At 39.0% G+C, this 22,412-nt stretch overlaps 1 protein-coding gene across 15 annotated transcripts in view; it reads left to right on the top strand.

The window, feature by feature from the left end:
* CADPS (calcium dependent secretion activator) overlaps positions 1-22,412 on the top strand; it is a 610,020-nt gene that overhangs the window by 579,895 nt on the left and 7,713 nt on the right. For all 15 annotated transcript variants that reach the window (XM_089682020.1, XM_089682023.1, XM_089682021.1 and 12 more), the window contains one exon: positions 18,239-18,343. In XM_089682020.1, the coding sequence (XP_089538146.1) occupies positions 18,239-18,343 (105 nt within the window). The remainder of the gene's footprint in view (positions 1-18,238; positions 18,344-22,412) is intronic.

Below are 22,412 nucleotides of genomic sequence, written 5' to 3' on the forward strand. Positions count from 1 at the left end.
GCAATTTATATATTCAGAGACAAGTATGTTATGTGTGTTATGTATCATAGCACGCTCTTCCCCTGCTGGTAATGAATATCCGGTAGCGACCTGAAAACGGAAAAATTCAGTAGATGTACTTTTTTTTTTTTTTAAACTAGTTATTTTAACCTCTTACATTACAGTGGGAAACCAGCATTACTCAGTGGTAGAAGTATAGAGGAGGGATGCCAGAAAAAAACAAGTGTCCCATCAAATCTGAACTTTTTTGTTTATTTTTTTAAGTTTTTTAAACTTTTTTTTTTTGACTGAGAATAGACCTAGGCAAGCCTCCACTACTGTTTTAGAAAAATAATACTTTCTAAGATTCCTGTTGAAGCTCCCTCATGCTAGTTTCGGGTCTCCATGTTTTCAGTTTCACATCATATGAAAAATGCTGACTTTCTGAACCTTATTCACATCCTTAAAGAGGAGCTCCAGTCTCCTGTGTAAAAATTAAAAGTCAGTAGCTACAAAGACTGTAGCTGATTACTTTTAATAAACAGCCACTTACCTGTCCCACAATTCCACGGTGTGCTCACTTCAGCCGTTTTCACCTCCTGTTGTCTGTCCCCTGCACCAACATTTTAACTGTGGGCACCCAGCTGTGGCAGCTTGCGGCTTCACAGCTGGGTGCCCACTGCACATGCGCTAGTCGCACTGCGCATTGTAAATGGTCCCATAGTCCTCTGGGACTTGTCACGTGTCCCTGAAGACTGCTGGGCAGGAGGGGGGGGGGCAGGAGAACGTCTGCTTCCAATGCCTAGGTAGTTGGACCGAAAGGGGGAGGAGGCCGTAAAGCAAAACTTCCCCTTTTGGGTGGAGCCCCACTTTAATGTACGTAATATTTCACGTTATGTAGCCCCTTTCTCTTCTTTTTTTTAAACATTACATTTTAAAGCAGGCTTTGCAGTAAAATGCTTGTTAGAATGTTCAGTCCCCATCTCCCTGTGAAAATCATTGTTTCATAGTACTTCAAATATGTACCTGTAACGAAAAAAAATATTAGGTTATGTACTTACCTTACCTCCTTCTTTGGCCTGTATAACTAGGTAAAAGAAACATTGGGGAAATTTACTAAAACTGCTGCACTCAGAATCTGGTGCAGCTGTGCATGGTAGCCAATCAGCTTCTAATTTCAGCTTTTTCAATTAAGCTTTGACAATAAATCCTGGAAGCTGATTGGTCTCTATGCAGAGCTGCACCAGATTGTTCATGTTCCAGTTTTAGTAACTCTTCCCCATTGTGTTCCTTCTGCTGAGATTCCGGGCAATGCAGAGAAACCTAAATGTCTTGAAAGGTATAAATGCCACTGGTAATTAGCCTTTGTGCCACTGTGCTTACCTTTTCTTAGGAGATCTCTTCCCAAAACTTTCTATCATAGTCCTTATTGGAGCTCTAGATACCTACCACAAGCCCTGATGGGGGATTATCTGGTCATCGCCTATGTCTTGTTTACCTACCATTAATTCATAGTGAAGAATGAAGCCTAATGGACATTTAGTGGGATAGTTTGGTGCTCTACCTCTTTTTTGCTTTCACGTCAGGTAGCACCAACTTGGTGGGGTTGTCCCCCCACTTCGTGCTCTTGAGCAGCTAAAATTAAGCAAACAAAAGTTACTATCAACCAGCAAATGGTGAAATAAATTATCCATGTCCAGCACCTGGAGTTGATGTTGCTTTTAAATTCTTAAAAGATTTGGGGTACCCATCGTTCCCCAGGAATCTTACCAAAAGGCAAGTAATGTCACACCCTACAATGGGGTAAGAATGGGTTAAGGTAAGTATGTACAGTAATGTAACTTGTTTCTATACAGATACATTTTGAAGTGCTGTACTGCAGCAATTTTTACAGTGGAAGGGGGCCTGGATTTAAACAGACCTTGCATTTTACTGCACTCTGTCAGCTTTTGTTTCCTCAAGTCTCTTCTAGCATGTTTTTCCTACCTGCTATAGTACTATTCTCCCTATTATGGTTGTAAAAATGCATGTAGTCAATTATGACCAGAAAAAAATATAGTAGTTCCTAATTCTATGTTAGATAACAGATGTATGGAGACACAATGAAGTAATCCATGCCATAGTTTTTGCAAAATAAGTTCTGCCTAAGACTGAACATAAGGAGACCATAAATAAAAGTAGGTGGATAATTGTGAGGTTTTTTTTGTTCTTTTTAGTATGTAAATGTTGATGCTCGTTTTCACCAAGTATGAATTTTGATTCTGTGTCCAGACAATAAACCAGCTCATTCTTGATAATAGCAGTGGGCCCATGAAAGAAAAATGGTTAGTTTCTCCCTCATAGGTTAACAGTCTACTACTATTACAAGATACTTGTGACATATTGCAATCCTTGCTTGCTCCAGAACTGGTTGAGCAGTAGTTTGGACTTTCAACAAATGACTACTGCTAGAGAACAACCAATAACCTAATTGCCAGACCATTGTGTTGTTCTACTGAGTGTGTCTGAGATTTTAATTTTTATTTGATCTTTAAATGATCGCGCACTGTGGTACGATGATGCCAGGTTACAAGTTTGTCAGTGTATATTGCATTTGAAATATATTGGTGTTTTAACAATCGTATCTTACAAGGAATCTTCACATTTAGGGAAAGCAGAGAAATTGTCTATTTAATTTAAGGTATTATTTCTATTTTTTTAAATCTTTCAGTCTTTAGAGGTCACCTGCCTACTCTAAACCCAACAAAGATGTATTGCTGGAAGAAATAAATTTGTTTGTGGGTACAGTTTTACACCTTATTTTTTCCTTAAAGTGGCTGTAAGCCTCAGACATGAAATATGAACAAAGCATATCCTTCTTTAGTGTGCACTTGTCTCAATTAAGAGTATTAGGTGTCCTTTCTGTCTGCTGCTTCATTCCCCTGCTGTCAGCATTATTCACTTCTGGCAAGTTTTCCTGACACCAAGAGAAAAAAGGTGACAGGGGAGGGAGTTCCAGCACACAGCCTGTGATGACAGCCTCAGCTCTGTTCCTGTGTGCTGTGTGAAGAGGGGTGTGCCCCTTCCCTCCCACAGCTCTTCTCACTGAGCTCTGCAATGTGCAATTTCAACTCCCTGCCCCCTGTTTTCTAGAAGCTCAGACAAGCTGTAAAAATTTTGGATTTGGAATGGATGTAGAGAGAAGACCATAGATAAACAGGTACAACTTATATAGGAGGATTTGTTTCAATGCTGTGTATCACCTGAGGCCAGTCACTTCCCTGGGTGTATGTAAGGGTTTACTGTCATGGTCGCCCGATCACCACCCTCAACATGCAACAATCGCACGACCGCGACCAACAATAATACATCACGCCCGCGGCGTTACAGACCCCAGACATTCTCACCAAACTCGTGACCAAAGGACCGGCCGATCTAAAACCGCGATGTGACGTGGGTAACAATGCCACACTCAGCTGCACCCTGCATAACGATTGTCCAGCTAATGGAACGCAATCAACGCAGCGGCAGCCTGAATGCGCTTGTTACTGGGTCGGGTTAATTACGCAACTAACCCTTCACTGCCACCATCCCTTTTTGTACAGAGAAAGGGGAAACTCTCTTTATCCAATATACACTGTAATGGTTGAAAAGTCTCCTGTCCAATACGGTCACTGCAGGCCGATTGGGCAGAGGATTAAACAAACACAGTAGCGTCTCTTCAAAAGGCAGGAATTCGTGAATTGCAAGTAAGCGCTTAGAAACAGTTTAACACTTTCAGAAAGAAAGATTTATTACTAAAAGAGTCAAACAGGTGCAATAAAATATTTACAAAGAAAATGTAACTAAGGTATATATTTATATATACATAGAAAACAGCCAGCACAGCAAAGAGATAAGAGGGAGAAGTTAAAAGGTTAAGTTACTTGCCATGTTAAGCCTTGAGGTAGCAGATCCAAGTTGCAGAGCAAAAAGGGTCTTTGATCTCCTGCTGTTATGATGTTAAAAATTAGGAGATGACTTCAGCTTAATCTTTAGGCCTGTTACCTCAGTTTTTAAAAGTCCCCCAGCAGAGGGAATGGCTCTGAGTAACTGACCAATACACTCTTTAGGGAGGGGTCAGTCGGGCGAACTCTGAATTAGAACCAACATCTGTCATAATCCATGACATGAAACATAGGGGAAAACCTGACTTGAGGAATGTTCATTTCATTCTGTCACCTTTAACTGTTAGGTTTTATGAGGTTACAATCTCTTTCAATTCCTGGGAGAAGCTGCCTTATCTGTTTTATAATGTGTGAGCCTACACAGGTTCTTGGGTCAGTGCTTCCCAATTCTCTGAGGAACACTGGCCTTATCATGACTTAGGTGAGGAAGGCTACACTTTCACAGACTGCTCGGCACCGAACTAAGGATGCCTTAACCTGCGGTTGACCCATAACCAGCACACACCACATCTGTCACTGTGCCTCTCAGGAAGGGAGGGAGAAGGAGAATAAAGGATTGAGGAATACTTCTAATAGAAAAAAGGGGAACTCTGCATCCAACTCTGATGAGCAAGTTTGCTACATTTACAACCACTTTAAGTTTATAGAACATATACAGTAGAATTTAAAATAGAACCTTGCCAAAAAGAAACCATTGGTGTCTCTTTATAAAACTTTGCCAACTTCGGGGAATACTTTTCTGCCCGGATCTGCCCAGTTCCATTGCACATTTATTGATTTTCCTCTGAAACATCCTAAATAATCTGCCAAATGTGAACTTTTGACAAGTGTTGTATGAATGTCCATAAATACTGCTCAATGGAAGTAACGAGTGTTCCGGAAAATGTGTGGTGAATGTACATTGAATCCTCTGATCTTGGTGAATCCTGATATATACTCCATAAATAGGCCCATTAGAGCTTTGAATCTAAGAGCCAGCTAAAAAAGTTAGGAGCCAGGTTTTTTTAGCGTAGCGTGGTTTGTCAGCTCCCTGAGCAAGGCAACTTTTGGGTGACAAGTTTCATATGATGCAATTTGCCACACAACAATCACTGCAAAGCCACACCACATTTTAGGTGAAAACAATGGCACCTGAACCTGCGTTTTGCGATCACAGCCATTCTACCGGGATCCCAAAATGCCCAGGTGTAAATGGAGCCACCCTGGTTCACACATTTGCGATTCTGAATGCATTTTCAAACTCACAGATTTGCATGACAGGCTATATATTATGTGTTCCTCTTGAACTAGTTCACACAGATGTGATCAACATGCTTTTTGTTTTGAGTGCCATTACAAAAAGGGTCCTGTGCGAGTTTGTAGTGGTGCGTTCCAGATTCGCTAGTGATAGAGTAGAGTGGCATGAGGAGATAAGTGTTCACATAGGATTGCTATTGACAGGAGTTATTGCACTGAGGTCAACAGGAGGCATTTTTTGTGCATTGAAGTCAATGGAAGGCGTTTTTCCATTGAAGTAAATGGGAGGCCTATTTGCATTGCAGTTACCGGGATGCATTTTTGCATTGAAGTCAATGGGAGGTGGTTTTGCCTTAAAGTTAATGGGAGGTGTTTTTGCATTGAAGTGGAACGCGATTTTGCATTGATGTCAACATTAGGCGTTTTTGCATTGATGTCAGTGCAATGGGAGGCAGTGTGTGATCCCAGGCTCCAGAACACAATTTCTAGTCGCCATGGCAACCTGGCACCTGGGATTTGTTGAGCCTTGGTGTTTAAAGTCCTGGGCAAATACCAACCCCACAGCCATTTATTGACTTACTTCTAAAGCAGCCTTTTACGCACCTAGTTTGTGCTTTGTATCTCTTGCTGGTACCTCATTTGGTTGTAAAGTCCAGTGATCCAGTGCTTCAGTCTGTGATTGCACCAACTGGTCCCCTCATTTTGATGTTGCCTACTCCACAGTCTGCTGGAATCTGAGATGACCACGTTGCTGTACAACCATTTGCAAATGTTCATGTCTCACAAGCAGCGATGTGGACACCCAAAAAAAGACCTCCCCAATCTGTAATAAGGAAGAAGGAAAAGTTGAGACCCAGGGTTGCACATGACTTTGTAAAGTATTATTGGCTTTTTAAACTTGTTCCGATGAATATTTGGAAGGGGATGGTGATTATTGTGATTGCTTTGAGAGTAATAAATGCCTGTAAGTGCTACACTTACACATTACTTTTATAGTATACATGGACTTAAAGTTCAGCCTTAAAGGGAATTTCGGGAGTAGAGTATTTCCATTTTACTGAATGTGTCACTTTACTGACACATGTCATTTTGCTGAATGTATCACATTGAAGGAACTAGTTGGATAGATATGTTTTTTTTTCAGCACAAATGTCCTAATTATGGGGTTTTTGTATTGTATTGTGTTTTCAAATATAAAAAAAGCATTTGTTTTCACGACATGTGTTGACAATCCTACAGAGTCCCAGAAATTCAATACCCCAGTTTGGCATTTCCTGAGTGAATTGGAATAGATAATAAATATTGTGTGCTGAGCTAAGATCAGGGCACTAACTTTAAATAATGGCAATGTAACATGCACATAGTTTTATATCTATTTAATATTCAGAATAGTCAGAATTGAAGATGTTTCACACCATCTTATGGCGTGGCCAAAGTGAGAGGTGGGGAGGAGTGCATATTAAGAATGCTAAGGCAGAATAAAATTTATATTATCACAGTCTTACTGTGATCAACATAATTTGTTAATGGATGCCAGAAGCAATTACCAAAGATATAAATGGAGGATTTATGCTTGTAGTTAAACACCTGCTCCAGTCTAGAAGCATTGACAGAGGATGAACTTTGACTAATGGCTAAATACTTCACTACTACATAAGAAATGTCAGATTATATTATGACCCCTTTCATAGTTACTACTTGGTAAGAAAAAGTTAATGTAATAATGCCTGATTCTCTCCCTTACACCTTACTAACTCAGCCCTGAAGGGGGACACTTCAGTTTGATAGAAGGATCCTGTCATCGACTTAAGTGAACTGATGTCAGAGAAACCTTGCAGACTATTTATTCTGCTTCTCTCAAACATGCTGAACTTGAAACAAAACTAAATTCTATCTGAGCACCAAAAACTTAAAACACAATTTAATTAATCTTTGATATGCAAAGTCAACTCACCATCCACCAATCTCTGAGTGCTTTATATTGTACAGAAATTACTTTTGTAAACAAACCTCCAGTATTTCTCCCCACAACAATGTTGAGTAAGAGCAGATGATTCTTCTTTGAATCACCCACTATTACTGTGATGGCTGCAGGCAGACAGGTGATCTACTTTCCGCTGCGGGCTGCTATCAGTACTGGGTGATCCACCAGCAGCTGCCAGGTGTTCCAATATGTGCTGGTTATATTTGCCAAGGGTCAGGCATGTAGGCTGGAGGGCACCTCCTCCAGTTTGTAAAGTAGTCTCGTGAAAAAAAAAGGGTTTGTGAAGACTCCTGAGATGTATGACGATGATATCCCAGAAGTCTGCAAGCTGGACTGTTGACATCATTTTGGGCTAGGCCAGGAAGCTGGAAGTAACTTCTGAAATGTCAATAAACATTAAAATCAGCAAAAAATATAGGCTCCTATCTACAAAGTCTAGTAAATTAAGAATTATAAATGGGTAATGTTGAGGGAGAGAGTACAGTTCTGCTTTGAAATGTTAGCTCTCCTAAACCAATATTTTAGTCACTGGTGGATGATCATGAGCTGATGAACCCAATGGTTCAGTGTATCTCTCAGAGACTACAGCAGTGACATTTTATCTCTGAAGTTCTTTCCCCTTCTGTTCCCCAAGCCCCACTGCAAAAGTGGCAACGTCCTACTGTCACTAATTCATTGTATGTATTAAAATAACTTAATTATGGAGCTGTTCTATTTCTGTGGGGACTGTGCATCTTTTCTAGTCGAAAATCTTCTTTTTCAGAACTGATTTTCCTGGGCATTGTCTTTTGTTTCTCCAGAACTAGATTGGCAATTTGTGTATCCGTTTCAAGAATAGAGATGATCATAGATTTTTATGGAAGAATCATCTTCAAAACCCTAAGCATGACGTCTTCCATAAAATACAAAATACTTTGCATCTTAAAGTAGCTGTAAAATGATATTGGCACATACAGTTGCAAGAAAAAGTATGTGAACCCCTTGGAAATCCGTGGAGTTTTGCATGAATTGAGCATAAAATGTGCTCTGAACGTCATCTAAGTCACAACAATAGAAGAACACAGTCTGCTGAACATAATACTACACAAACATTAGATGTTGCCATGGTTTAATTGCACATAACATGTAAACATTCACAGTGCAGGGAGGAAAAAATATGTGGGGCCCTAGCTTAATGACTTCTCCCAGAGCTAATTAGAGCCAGGAGTGAGCCAACCTTGACTCCAATCAGTGTGATGATATTGGATGTGTTGCTGACAGCTGTCCTGCCCTTAAAAAACACACACCTGTTTTGGGTTTACTGGTTTCAAGAAGCACTGTCTGATGTGAACCATGCCTCGCAGAAAAGAGCTCTCAGAAGACCTACGATCAAGAATTGTTGACTTGCATGAAGCTGGAAAGGGTTACAAAAGTATCTCCAAAAGCCTTGAAGTTCATGCGTCCACGGTAAGACAGACTGTCTACAAATGGAGAAAGTTTAGCACTGTTGCTACTCTCCCTAGGCGTGGTTGTCCTGTAAAAATGACTGCAAGAGCACAGTGCAGAATGCTGCATGAGGTAAAGAAGAATCCCAGAGTGTCAGCTAAAAACCTACAGAAATCTCTGGCACATGCTAACATTTTTGTTGACACATCTACAATAAGGAAAACATTAAACAAGAATGGAGTACATGGGAGGACACCACGGAGGAAGCCATTGCTGTCCAAAAAGAATATTGCAGCACGTTTGAAGTTTGCAAAAGAGCACCTGGATGTTCCTCAGCACTACTGGCAAAATATACTGTGGACAGATGAAACCAAGATTGAGTTGTTTGGGAAGAACACACAACACTATGTGTGGAGAAAAAAAAGGCACAGCACACCATTATCAAAACCTCATCCCCACTGTAAAACATGGCGGAGGGAGCATCATGGTTTGTGGCTGCTTTGCTGCCCCAGGACCTGGACGGATTGTTGTCATTGATGGGAAAATGAATTTCAGAGTTTATCAAGACATTTTGCAGGAAAACGTACGACCATCTGTCCGCCAACTGAAGCTCCGCAGAGGATGGGTGATGCAACAGGACAATGACCCAAAGCATACAAGTAATTCAACAAAACAATGGCTGCAACAGCACAGAATACGCCTTCTGGAGTGGCCCAGTCAGAGTCCTGACCTCAACCCGATTGAAATGCTGTGGCATGACCTTAAGAGAGTGATTCACACCAGGCATCCCAAGAATATTGCTACACTGAAACAGTTTTGTGAAGAGGAGTGGTCCAAAATTACTCCAGATCGTTGTGCAGGTCTGATCTGCAACTACAGGAAACGGTTGGTTGAGGTTATTGCTGCCAAAGGAGGGTAAACCAGTTATTAAGTCCAAAGGTTCACATACTTTTTCCTCCCTGCAGTGTGAATGTTTACATGTTATGTGCAATTATACCATGGCAACGTCTAATGTTTGTGTAGTATTATGTTCAGCAGACTGTGTTCTTCTATTGTTGTGACTTAGATGACGTTCAGAGCACATTTTATGCCCAATTCATGCAAAACTCCACGTAATCCCAAGGGGTTCACATACTTTTTCTTGCAACTGTAGGTGTCTGCTTGGATGATAGACATGCATTTGCTTGGAATGATCTTAGAGATTTACAGTTTGTTTGTTTTTTTACCTTAAACGTGATTTCAAACATAAGGTGCAGTATACTTTACATCCCAAAATTAAGCTGTAAACCCTAAATGGGATGACTTTTAGTTTAGTTTAAAGAACTTTTTATGTCAAACAATTTAGTTTTTCTCTTTAAGAAAATACTGTTTTCGGGGAGGAGTCTAACTATGGCGGCGCCGGAGAGCACGATGTGAGTGCTCTCCGACAACCTCCGAGCATAGACCACCACGGAAACCCCCTATGTTTAGACCTTGGAGACCTACCTGAGTGAGAAGGTCTCCAGAGGGAGAGACGCCGGCGCTCTGGAGAGACGGGAGCGGAGCTCGGGGAGGTGAGAGTGCCGCGGTGACCAGCGATCAGCTGTTCGGTTGCCGGGGAGATGGAGTAAGGAGGAGTGACCACGTGGGTTGGCCGCAAGGCAGCTCTGGGAAGCGGAGACGCCGGCCGGCGCCCTGCCAAGTGCCGGGTCCCAGACAGGAGAGCGGAGACGCTGGTTTACACCCCAAACCTACAGGAGAAGAAAGAGAAACAGGACCCACATCCACAGTGTATAGGAGACCCTGCAGGAATCCCCCAGAGACATTGGCCAGGTGTAAAGAGTGGACGGCTGAGTATCTAAGTCGACCCACTGGGTGAGTGGGTGAAGAAGGGTGAGTCCACACGCAAGAACCACATGTAACTGTTTATGCTGGCTGATCTGTGGGAAAGGACTTAAATATTGCCCATAAAGAGAAAAGGGGGATTCCCAGGGGATTTGGAAAGTGAGAAGTGGTAAAAAGAAGTGTTAAACTGACAGAACCTGTCTGACATCATTTCCCCAATATACAGCTTAAAATTTCCCTCTGATTAAAGAGCACAGTTATTGCAGAAGATATGAAGAATAAGAGCGCTAAAGGAAGTGGGCTAAAAGGGTCTCAGACAGGTACAAATAAAAAATACACCTCCCAGGGGATGCGACTCCAGAAAGAGCCAATAGTGGAAATGAAAAAGGGGAAATGGAAACTTCCTTGGAGAACAGTCCTAGAATGTCATTGGGCTTGGAAAGTAGTAACCAACAGTGGAAAGAAAATCCCGTTAGGATAGATCTGGCAAAAGATCTACAAGTGCCAAATAAAAGAGAGATGGCTGAAATGTTTAAGGATCTGGAAAAAACTATTAAGCAAGAAATGACAAATATACGTCAGGATCTAGGGCACCTGCTAATAAGAACGGATGAAATGGAGGGAAAAATTAACAAACATACCCAAGACATCACGGACTTAGAAAAAAGGTCCGCTATGATGAGGAATACGCAGAAACAACTGCAGTATAAAATAGAAGTACAGGAGAACAGATCCAGGAGAAGCAACTTGAGGATAAGAGGAATCCCAGATATTCTGAAAGGGGGAGATCTACGAGATATAGTCTGTAAAATGTTAAACTCCATCATGGATAGACCTGAAACAGAGCAAATTAAACTGGATAGAGTTTTTAGAGCAGGAAAGTTCCAACAAGGTAATGCGAAGGAAAAATCAAGAGATGTGATTGTTCAGTTGCAAAATTATGGAGATAAAGAAGAGATTTGGAGAAGGATTAAAGGAAGAACAACTATTCAATATGGTGATATAAATTTACAGATTTTTGCGGACTTATCGCATGAGACTTTGTGGAAAAGAAGAGCTTTGAGGCCCCTATTAGAGCAGATGAGATCAAGGAATGTGCAATACAGATGGGGTAACCCAGAGTGTTTAATCGGTTGGAAAAACGGTGTTACAGCATATCTGAGATTTCCAGAGGACTTAAGAGACTTTTGTGACAGACTGGAATTGCAGAGAATGAGGATCAGTGGGTGGGAAACAGAGATAGAAATCTGTATAGGGGAAAAAGAAGCATGGCAGGAAGTAGGTAGGGGAGGGGTAGCGAGGAGTTAGTTGGGGTGGTGGGGTTTTTTTTTTTTTGTTTTTTTTTTGTTTTTTTTTTCTCCTCTTCCCTAACTTTCTCTTTAAAGCGTACCGCTAAGGATAAAGAAACAAAGCAAGGGTGGGAAACCGTGGTGGTTGGAGGGAGGGATGAGCCGTACATGGGAGGAGTTCAATCCCCAGGTATAAAAATCAAAGGTGGGTTTATTACCACAAATGATTGATAGGCAGCTTGAAGGCCTAATTAGGGGGGGGGCAGTGGGGGGTGGCATGGGCAGGGGGGGGGGTTGGGAGGGGATGGGAGTTGGGTGGGAGGGAGGGAGGAGAGGAGGTATTGGGTTAATACTCTGCAGGACAGTAAGGATAAAAAGGAAGAGGCACTTGGAAGAGAGATGGAGTTAATTGGGAATGATGGAAGAAATACAGTTTATAACCTATAATGTGAACGGGCTGAGTTGTCCAGGGAAGAGATTTAGGTTGTTTAATGAGTTACATCATAGGGCGACGTCAGTGGTATTTTTACAGGAAACGCACTTTGAGATAGAAGCAAATGTGAAATTGAAATCCAAATACTATCCAATATGGTATTATGCAGATTCTCCAATTAAAAGAGCAAAAGGGGTTGCAATAGGTTTGGCAAAGAATATAAGATTTGAGCTGGAGGATAGAAGAACCGACCCGGAGGGGAGGTTTTTATTCTTAAAAGGTAGACTTCAGGGGATAGAGTGTACTTTAGCCAATATATACTGCCCTAATAAAAATCCGGAGATGTATATGAAGGGTCTGTTGAAAAAATTAATGGAATTTAAAAAAGGGCGTTTGATAGTAGCTGGAGACCTAAATTTCTGTATGGACCCACAAAGGGATAATACCTCTTCTGTGCAGAGAGAGGGGAGTAGGTCTCTGAGAGCTTTGAAGAAAGTGATGCATGAATATCAACTAGTAGATACTTGGAGAATAACGCATATGAAAGACAGAGACTATACCTTCTTCTCTAATGCTCATGAGATGTACTCGAGATTAGACTACATCTTAATAGACCATCAACTTATAGATCATCTGGTTAAAATTGATATAGAGACAAGGACGCTCTCGGATCATGCTCCGGTCGTAATGAAAATGGGATGGGGAAGAAGGGGGTCTGGAGGATTAGGGTGGAGGTTAAATGAGGCTCTTCTTCTGGATGAGGATGTAGTTCAGAAAATCGAGAAAGAGATCAAGGTATATTTTAAGGAGAACGAAACAGAGGAAGTATCGATAGCTACAGTCTGGGAAAGCCATAAGGTATTCATAAGAGGTATCTTGATTGCGGCAGGAGCAAGGAAGAAAAAGGAAAGAAGAGAGAGGGTCAGTGGATTATTAAAAGAAATATTGGACTTGGAGCAGATACATAAGAAGAAAATAACAAAAGATACGAGACAGAAGTTATTGGATAAAAAAGATGAGCTTGAGAGGTTGATGGATGAGGAGAAGAGAAGAGTATATAACAGGGTTTTGAATGAGAGATATAGATGGGGAGACAGACCAGGAAGATATCTAATGAGAGCTTTGAATAAAAAGAAAAATAGGAACTATATAGAAAAGATAAAAAGTTCAAAGGGGGAGTTGGTCCACTCAAACAAAGAGATTATTAAAGTATTTACGGAGTATTATAAAAAGTTATATAATATTAATCCCCAAGGCCCTCTAAAAGAAGCTCAAGAGGGAATTAATAAAAAAAAGATGACATACTTAAAAAATGCGGGATTACCAAAACTAAGCGAAGCACAGTTGAACTCCCTAGACGCAGAAATTTCCCAGGAAGAAATTAAAAAAGCATTAAAAAGCACAGGGGGGGGGGGGGGGGAAAGCCCAGGTCCGGATGGCTATACAGTTAAGTACTATAAGAAATTCAGTGAAGTACTGATACCCAAGCTGGAGAAATATATGAATGCTCTGGGAGGTGGGATGGAAGTGAGGAGAGAATCCCTACAGGCCCATGTGGTACTTATTCACAAGGAGGGAAAAGATCCATCTCAGTGCTCCAGCTATAGACCTATCTCACTATTGAACACTGATACTAAACTGTATGCAAAGGTGTTAGCAAAAAGGTTGAGGGATCTGATGCCTGAATGGATCCATGGAGACCAGGTGGGCTTTGTACCGGGGAGAGAAGGCAGAGATAATGGCTTGAGAACCCTGATGCTTATTCAGAAAAGTAGAAAAGGGAAAGCCCCGGTGGCGCTCTTGTCAATTGATGCAGAGAAGGCATTTGATAGAGTGGACTGGGGCTTTATGATGGACAACTTAAAAGTGCTGGGGATAGGTGATAGAATGCGAGAGTGGATAAGTAAATTATATAGAGAGCCCACTGCAATCATCACGGTAAATGGGGAGAGATCAGAACCCATAGGAATGTCTAATGGAACAAGACAAGGCTGCCCACTGTCCCCCCTGCTATATGTATTGTCACTCGAACCTTTGTTGTCAATAATAAGAAATAGTGGATCGGTAAAGGGAATTCAGATAGGATCCATAGAACATAGAGTAGCGGCCTTTGCGGACGACTTATTGTTATATGTGGGGAATCCCCGAATAACACTCCCAAATATAATGAAGATTCTGAAGGAGTACGGTGAACTATCAAATTTAAAAATTAATCCAACAAAAACAGAGATCCTGAATATTAATATACCAAAGAATGAAAAAGAAAAACTACAAAAAGAATTCCCCTTTATATGGAGAGAAAAAGAGATAAAATACCTAGGAATAAAACTCACTGCCTCATCTAAGCATTTGTATAGATTAAACTATATTTCTTTGGTAAATGAGATCAGGGAAGATTTAAAAAGACTAGAAGGAGGAAATCCATCCTGGATAGGACGGATAAACCTAGTCAAAATGGTAATTATGCCTAAAATACTGTATAGATTTCAAATGGTACCAATTAAAATTCCAGAAGCCTTCTTTAAGATAACGAAAAAAATGTTAACAAGATACATATGGAAGAATAAAAAACCCAGAATAGCATATGAAACATTGAGTAGGACTAAAGAGAAAGGGGGATTGGGTCTACCAGATGTCAAGAGATACTATAAAGCAGTGGTTTTAGCAAGAATATATGACTGGACATTTAACCACGAGGGGAAAAGTTGGGTAACAATAGAAAATGATCTTAGTGGCATTAGATTGAACCAGATGATATGGGTCCCACCACAGTTTAGGGGAATCAAAGATAGCACAAGTATTTACACTTTAAATGTTCTTAGGGTATGGGACAACTTACACAAAAACATGAAATGGGAATTTAATTCTATATTAATGCCTCTCACAAATACTGATTACTTTCCCCCGGGAAAGAACAAGATATCAGGGAGATGGTTTAGAAGGGAGGATACCCAACTGAGAGATGTTCTGGTGGAGGGGGAATTGAGATCACTTAAAGACTTAATAGAGAAGAAGGGAGATATCTTTATTAGAATGGATGAGTGGAAATACTATCAATTGAAATGTTTTATTGGAAGTCTTCCGAAACCTTTGAGAATAAAACAGGAGTGGAATATGTTTGAAAGGTTGTTAGAGACACGCAGAGATGGGAAGCACGGTATTTCAAAAGTGTATAAAATACTCACAGAATTAGACACAAACACAAAGCTAACTTTTATCACTAAATGGGAAAGAGATATGGGAGTTAGGTTTGATGAAGATAGACAGAGAAAGATGTTTAGATTGATACACGATAATGTTAGTATGAGAGAGGTTGAGGTTAATTATAAGTGTGTGACACGATGGCACATTACACCGAGTGTAGAGCACAAGATGAATGGGGAAAATTCAAATAAGTGTTGGAGAGGATGTGGAGAGATGGGCACGGTGTTTCACATATGGTGGGAATGTCCGAAAATTCAGACTTTTTGGAAGATAATAGTCAAATTGATTAAAGAAATAACTGAAATTGACATAGGATTAGACCCAACGACGTGCCTCCTACACAATGTGGAGACATCTGTAAATAAATATAAAGATTCAGGTATTTGGTACTTCTTGAATGCGGCGAAAGGGTTGATACCTAAGTTTTGGTGGAAGGCTGAGGTACCGAAGGAAGAAGACTGGATAAATAGAGTAAACCAGATAGGTAGAATGGAAAGATCATATCGTATGCAGGAAGATAGGATGAGAGTTTATTTTAGGAGATGGGAAAAGTGGGAAAGAGCAGGATTGAAAGAGAAATATAGGAAAATATGAATTAGGATGTTAACAAGCCTCAAGAGAGTAGAATGGGCTAGAGTCTGCAGAGGGAGAGGAGGGGGGATGAGGGGAGGGAAGGGGGGGTTCGTGTGAGGGGAAGGAAAAGAGTTTTTAGTAAGGGAAAGATAGAAATGTCATAAATGTTTATTTGTATGAGAATTTTTTTTTTTCCCTATTTGGGATTTTGTATTAAAATGAAAAACTTAATAAATATTTAAATTAAAAAAAAAGAAAATACTGTTTTCAGTCTTTTTTCATCTTTTTTTGTATGACAGTACTGCTGATCTCCAGCAACCTATTTGCATACAGTGCTTGTCTACATGCACTTGCTGCAGCGGTGGCTGAATGTGAATACTTGGAGCAGGCTTCCTGATGGTGAACATACCTACACAGGAGCCTTCAGTATGGCCGCTTTTCGCCTCCCCAGGAAATGCATGTCAAAGGGTGACAACATAGGCGAGCAGTTGGGAAACAGGGTGTTGTTACCCCCATAACAGGAAGTACCTGAACAAGGACACTCGTGGCTTGATTACCGGGCATTATTTTAATGTAAACTTTAGATGTAAAGAGATTGAAAAGTACTTTTGGCATTAAAATAGCTTTTTAGAAACAGTATGTGATTTTATTATTTGGGTTTACATCTCTTACTTTCTAATTAGTCACTTGGCACTTAAGGAAATACTTCATAACCCAAAGAGAAACTGTATCTATATCTCGTAGAACAAGTGTCGTTAAGGAGTCTGTATTTATAAGAACTTTCTAGCGTAAAGATACCCATAGGCTTTCTAGGGTGCACTAGCATGATCTAACCACTCTCAGATTAGAACATTTTTAGAAGGAAGCAAAATGTTCCATGAACTTGTGGGACTTAGCACTCCCTCATCAATGGCAATTTGATATGGGCATCAACTGAAAGCTCATTATTTCATGGACAACTGCCCTATGCTCAGCTCACATCACAGATACAGCACTCTAACAAATATATACTGCTTATATATCCTTGATGTTTGGCCAAAAACAATTATTGGCTGATACTGAAATGCAGGGAAGGGGAAGGGTTATTTACATTTTTTATGGACAAATTGATTTTGTCTAAACTTTTTTTACAGTTTTCCATACATTTTTTTGACAGCTGGTGGCAACAAATCAAGAAAGGTGGGTAAGGCATAGAGGGGACATTGCCAGTCCTGGGCAGCTGTGAAAAACTCTTCAACCTGTCCATTAGTCATTTCATGTTGACACTGACAACTTGACGGGCTGGGTTCTATACATAAACATGAGATCCTTATCTAGTCTGTCCAAGAATGCCTTGATCAGGCGACTAATGTCTTATGGGTTCCTTAAGGAATAAAAACCCGAAGTTACCTTTAACTTTAGCTGTTACGTTACAAAAAATTTTAACTTGTGCTGGAAATCTAGTTTGTTATGTAGCTGCGTCTTAAACCTACACCATTTAGCTAAATAATTTTCACAATGGAGATAAAATCATTGTTTGTATGTTCACTTGGGCTTTTTCATCAGTGTGTTTATCAGCAAGGGTAGAATTTCTATCTCAGCCAAAATAATGGAGGCATGTTATCAATGTGCAATAGATATGAACGTATGCATAATGATGAATTATACGGCTGTTGTGAATGTTGCTAAGTGGAAAGAAAATATGAATCTGTAAGCAGTATTTTAGAAGTGTATTGCTCTGGAGACATCTTGCTCTGCAGGGGTGGCAGTCTGCAATGACACAGCTTCAAGCAGTTTTCACAGGCAAGAAGCAAAATTAACCCTCTTAGAGGGAAAAAAATATTTCGACAGCTTGATCAAAGCTCATTTGTATGTGTATGTGTTCTGTTAATATTCTTGTCATTTAAAGCAAATTGATAACACATTAGATATGCAAACCACACTTATTCTATCACAGGTTTTACCTTACACACCAAAATAAGAAAACACATAGCCTATACTGTAACTTCCAACATATATATATATTTTTATGTTATACTAAAGACTGGTGGCCTCTTATTAGACAGTTGTCTGTTAAGCGCAATAATTTCATAATTTCTAAATAAGGTAAGTTGACTTAATTCAAAAGGCACACAACATTTTCATTGTCTGAATGTTTCACCTTAGACAGCCATTGAACTTTTTTAATGAGATTTTTTTTATTGCCGTATTATTTTTTTCATTACTTTGTTTAATTTTAAGACACACACACATACACATATAAATTATAAATAATTTTAATTAACAGATCCAATAATTGTAATTTCAGTTTTCATTTTGACTTTTAATATCAAGCTTGTGTTGCTTTTCTTACTGTATGTCTGGAGAATTTTTATCTGTTTTTCAGCAATGGTACACCAGTTCAATGAATGTTGTTTGCACCTGGCTGACTGACCGTATGGATCTGCAGCTTCATATTTATCAGCTGAAAACCCTCATTAGGATTGTCAAAGTAAGTCCATTTTTCTGTCATCTTTGATTTTTTTTTAAATGTTTTAAACATAACAGGTTTAGTAAAATACTGGAATTGGTATAGAACTTGCTTCCATTTTAATAGCTTTTTAAATGAATGTCTATTACTTGGAGAATGTTAGACTGTTAAAATAAAGGTGATGGTTAGCATCAAAGGCATGCGTGTTAACAAGGATAAACAAATGTCATGGTAAAATAGGAAGTTTATATTTTGTAAATTATTGTATGTACATTAATTTAACATTTTAATAAATATATTACAGATACAACTATGGCAAAGATATAATATACTGAATATACTGCATGAAAATATTTGAACCCCATCAGTTAGTTTTTAAGTCTTGCATTTCATTTTATTGCAGTACGTTTTAAATAGTTGGTCATGCAGTTTTCAATCACATCAAAAATGTTTCCGTATCTTTTAGTGATGCAAATATATCTTCGCAGCATGTTTTAATGTATTCTGAATCATTAAACAAAATGCAAATTGATATTGTTCTCATAATTAACTGAAGTAGTTTCTCTTACAATGGGTGTTTATACTGAACAATAAGAGATCACTAAGGTGAGATCACATACCCGGAAAGTATATTTTTATTCCTGTGTATGTGTGTCTTGGACTAATGATAATTATTTCAGTGTGAAATCACAGTGGTTTACCATGAAATAAGATTGAGGGGAGCTTAGGTTAATTTAATACCGTTCATTGGCATTTCTTTAAAGTGTTTTTACTCTCTCCGACCTATTTTAAGAACTTCATGTATACAAAATTTTTTTATCTTGAATCCAATTAAATAAAACGTACAGCATTATTTGTATGCGTAATTTAAAGCAGACTTTTAAGGTGAAAAAATTTTGTTACTTTATTTAGATAAATGCATTGATGATCCCTTTTAGCTCTGCAGCCAATCTGAAGCATCCATTGAATAATGTTATTGTGTTTTGAAACATACAGTATAAACTAATAATAAAAACACCTTGATTGGGATTTTGTTTAACATAGATGAAACATAAGGCCATGATTAAAAATTTCTTTTTGCCACGGGCCTTTATCAGTAATTTGTCATAGTGAACTAAGAAAAGAAAGAGAAATGTGGTATATTTTCAACAAAAATCACCTTTTTTAGCATCTTACTCAATTTAGTATTTTACAATTGTTTTTATTACTTGGTATTTATAAATTGTTAACAGATGTTAGTACTGTTTGGACCTTGAAGAAGGGGGTACACCCCAAAAGGTTACCCTGAAAGATTGTATGTTCCCGTAAATAAAAAAAAAGTATCACGAACAGTACTCAATTGCAAATTGTTAATAATCCTCACTTTTCTGCAACGTTAGGTCAGGAGCCTGCCATGTATATATATATTTAAGTAAGGTATTAGGTAATGCAATAAATAATAATAATGTAATAATGTAAAGGCAATATTGAGTGCTGTGAACTATATTTACAGGTCCTTAAAAAAAATGTTTGAATGCATGCATATTTGTTGCATGTTCATATTAAAATCTTTCACATTTGCCAAAAAATAAATATGTACATTTTTTTTATTATGTATAACCATTTTAATATAAAAGGACTATGTTCAATCAGATTCCTGAAGTAATTAGACAATATATAATTAGATTTTACACCCTGCTAAATCTAAAGCTCACAATACTTGCTCAGAGAGGCAAATGTACACTTCCCTATCTCAATTGCAGTGACTTTTGCAATGCACAGATAGGGGGACATGTAGACTGGATGTTGAAAACCAATAATGGATAATATACATTACAAAGAGTATTATGAGAAGTACAATCATGTCCTATGTGGTCCATGTGCAACAGTATTTTGCATTATAGATATTCAGTTTCTGAGTACATTTATAGCAGTCTTCAGAGTCAAGGCCGTCCATTATTGTCAGACGAGAACTAGAATGACCTTGAGAGATAACCTAATAATTCATGGGTTTCTTAAAAGGCTTATATACACCAGGGCATTATTTACTCTGTCCCTTTTGGGTTTCATTTCTTTTCAGCAAATTGGGTATGCACAACACATTAGGGTGAGAACACAGTTTAGTTTAATTTAAGTCATGTTATGTGACCACTAAAAAAAAAAAAAAAAGATGCTGGTTGTTTAATATTTTTAAATACCCAGTCATCTGTGGAAGAAGGTGAAGCTTAGAAAACCAAGGGAACACTCGGCTAGCTGACCTACCCCTCAAGGTGTTTATGCCAGGTCTTATTTATTTCTAAATCCAAACCTTCTTGGCAGTAGCAGTGAGACATGGCTTCCAATGTAAAGGGAACCCACATTTTCCCTTCACAGTTGCTCTCAATTATTTGCAGCAGATTGTAGTCAGTAGGAGACAATCTCCTCACAGCACAGCTCTGTTGCTGCCCACAGGGCTTTCAAGGGACATGAGTGTCTCTATTTGATGAGTATTGGTCATTTTTAGAGAGGAAAACATGATTTTCTGTTTTAGGCCACAAAACCCAAGGTCAACCTTTAGCATAAAGTGTGCTTTGATGTGAGGTTACCCTATTGGCATTGCTATCCAACAGTATTTTAATGATGTTGGCGTCTGGTTATTGGGCAATCAGAGGACCCCCCCAGAGGATCACCACAATTTTTTTGATTTGTAATGTACTACAGCATAAATATAAATTGAAGTGCCATACCACTTCTCAATAGTCGAGATACAATTTTACTCGAGTAAAGGTCAGACAAACAATCAAAGGAGTAGCCAACATGTTTCGGGGGTCTAAAAACACCCCCTTCATCAAGGTTTGGAACAGAACTGGAACTTGGGTCTTGGGTGGTATTTTCACAGCTGTGAGGATCTAAATGAATCTTTTCAGCAACTAACAGTTTAGCAGCATAAACCAGATGCTGACTTTCTCTGCACTGAGCTGAATGAGCAACCTGTCTCACTTGAGCAAATTATTCACAACACAGAGGCTGGCAGTAGTGCAGGAAACAGACCTTCTGTTCAGTAAAGGTAACCCATCATATTTGCCTTTTTTCAGTGGCTGATGGGACAAGTATATGTCGTAGGTATAAAAAACAAACCCAGAAAGTCATAGTGGGCAGTTTCTCCCTCCACACTTTCTCATATGATGTAGTTCAGTGTGATCAAAGAAATTAGGCCCATGTTTACTATTATACTAGCAAATGTGTGTCTATTGTGGCTTTGCTGTTCGTTATATTCTCTGAACCATTTCACTTGGTGCAATGTGCTGTACATGAAATACCTCTGGTTTTTGGTGACATGTTCCGGACTGCTCAGCTCTATATTCTGTGCTATAAGAGACATATTTTTAACCATACTATTATTACATTGTGCTGTTCAAGTCATGCTTTGGATTGCCCCTCTCCATACACACTGCTGTGACATACTTTGGACTGTCCCATTCTATACCATGCAGTACTTTATATACTCCACAGCATCACACTCTTAACACTGTGCTATACGCTATATACTGCATAACACTAATCATTACAGCATTATCATATTAATAGACAAAACTTATTCACACCACTAGGTCTTCCATATTCCACTCCATTCAATAAACAGACACAGCAAGTACACATATGTGCCAATACATATATTTTTTTGTGAAGGCACTGTTATGTTTTGACTTCAGGAGAAGTAGAAACTGATGAAAAAGAAATCTTATTTCTGGTCACAATGGGTGTTTGGAACAGTGTTGTGTTTTCTTTTCTTTTGGGTCAGTCAGTGTAACCCTTGTTATACTGAGGAGGGTAAAAACGAAACTAAAAAGCCTTCCACAAGAATGCTACAAATTACATAAATAAAAACAAAAGCTCCTTACTTCCATTTTTCCATTTCCATTGACCAGAAATGACATAATAAATATTTAGAACTAAATCATTGAGTAAATAATATATATATTCATCAAACTAAAGATTGCCCCACCATGTGCTAACTCAGGTCACCCTTGTAACTCTATGTAATGGAAACGTTAAACAATTAAAGACTTGAATAAGAAAGCACACCTTGATCTAGTTACATATCCAGATGTCAGGATACTTACGTTTGCTT

The sequence above is a fragment of the Staurois parvus genome, unplaced genomic scaffold (assembly GCF_062004578.1).
Source record: "Staurois parvus isolate SC_StPar_1 unplaced genomic scaffold, SC_StPar_1.0 ptg000283l, whole genome shotgun sequence".
Lineage (NCBI taxonomy): Eukaryota > Metazoa > Chordata > Amphibia > Anura > Ranidae > Staurois > Staurois parvus.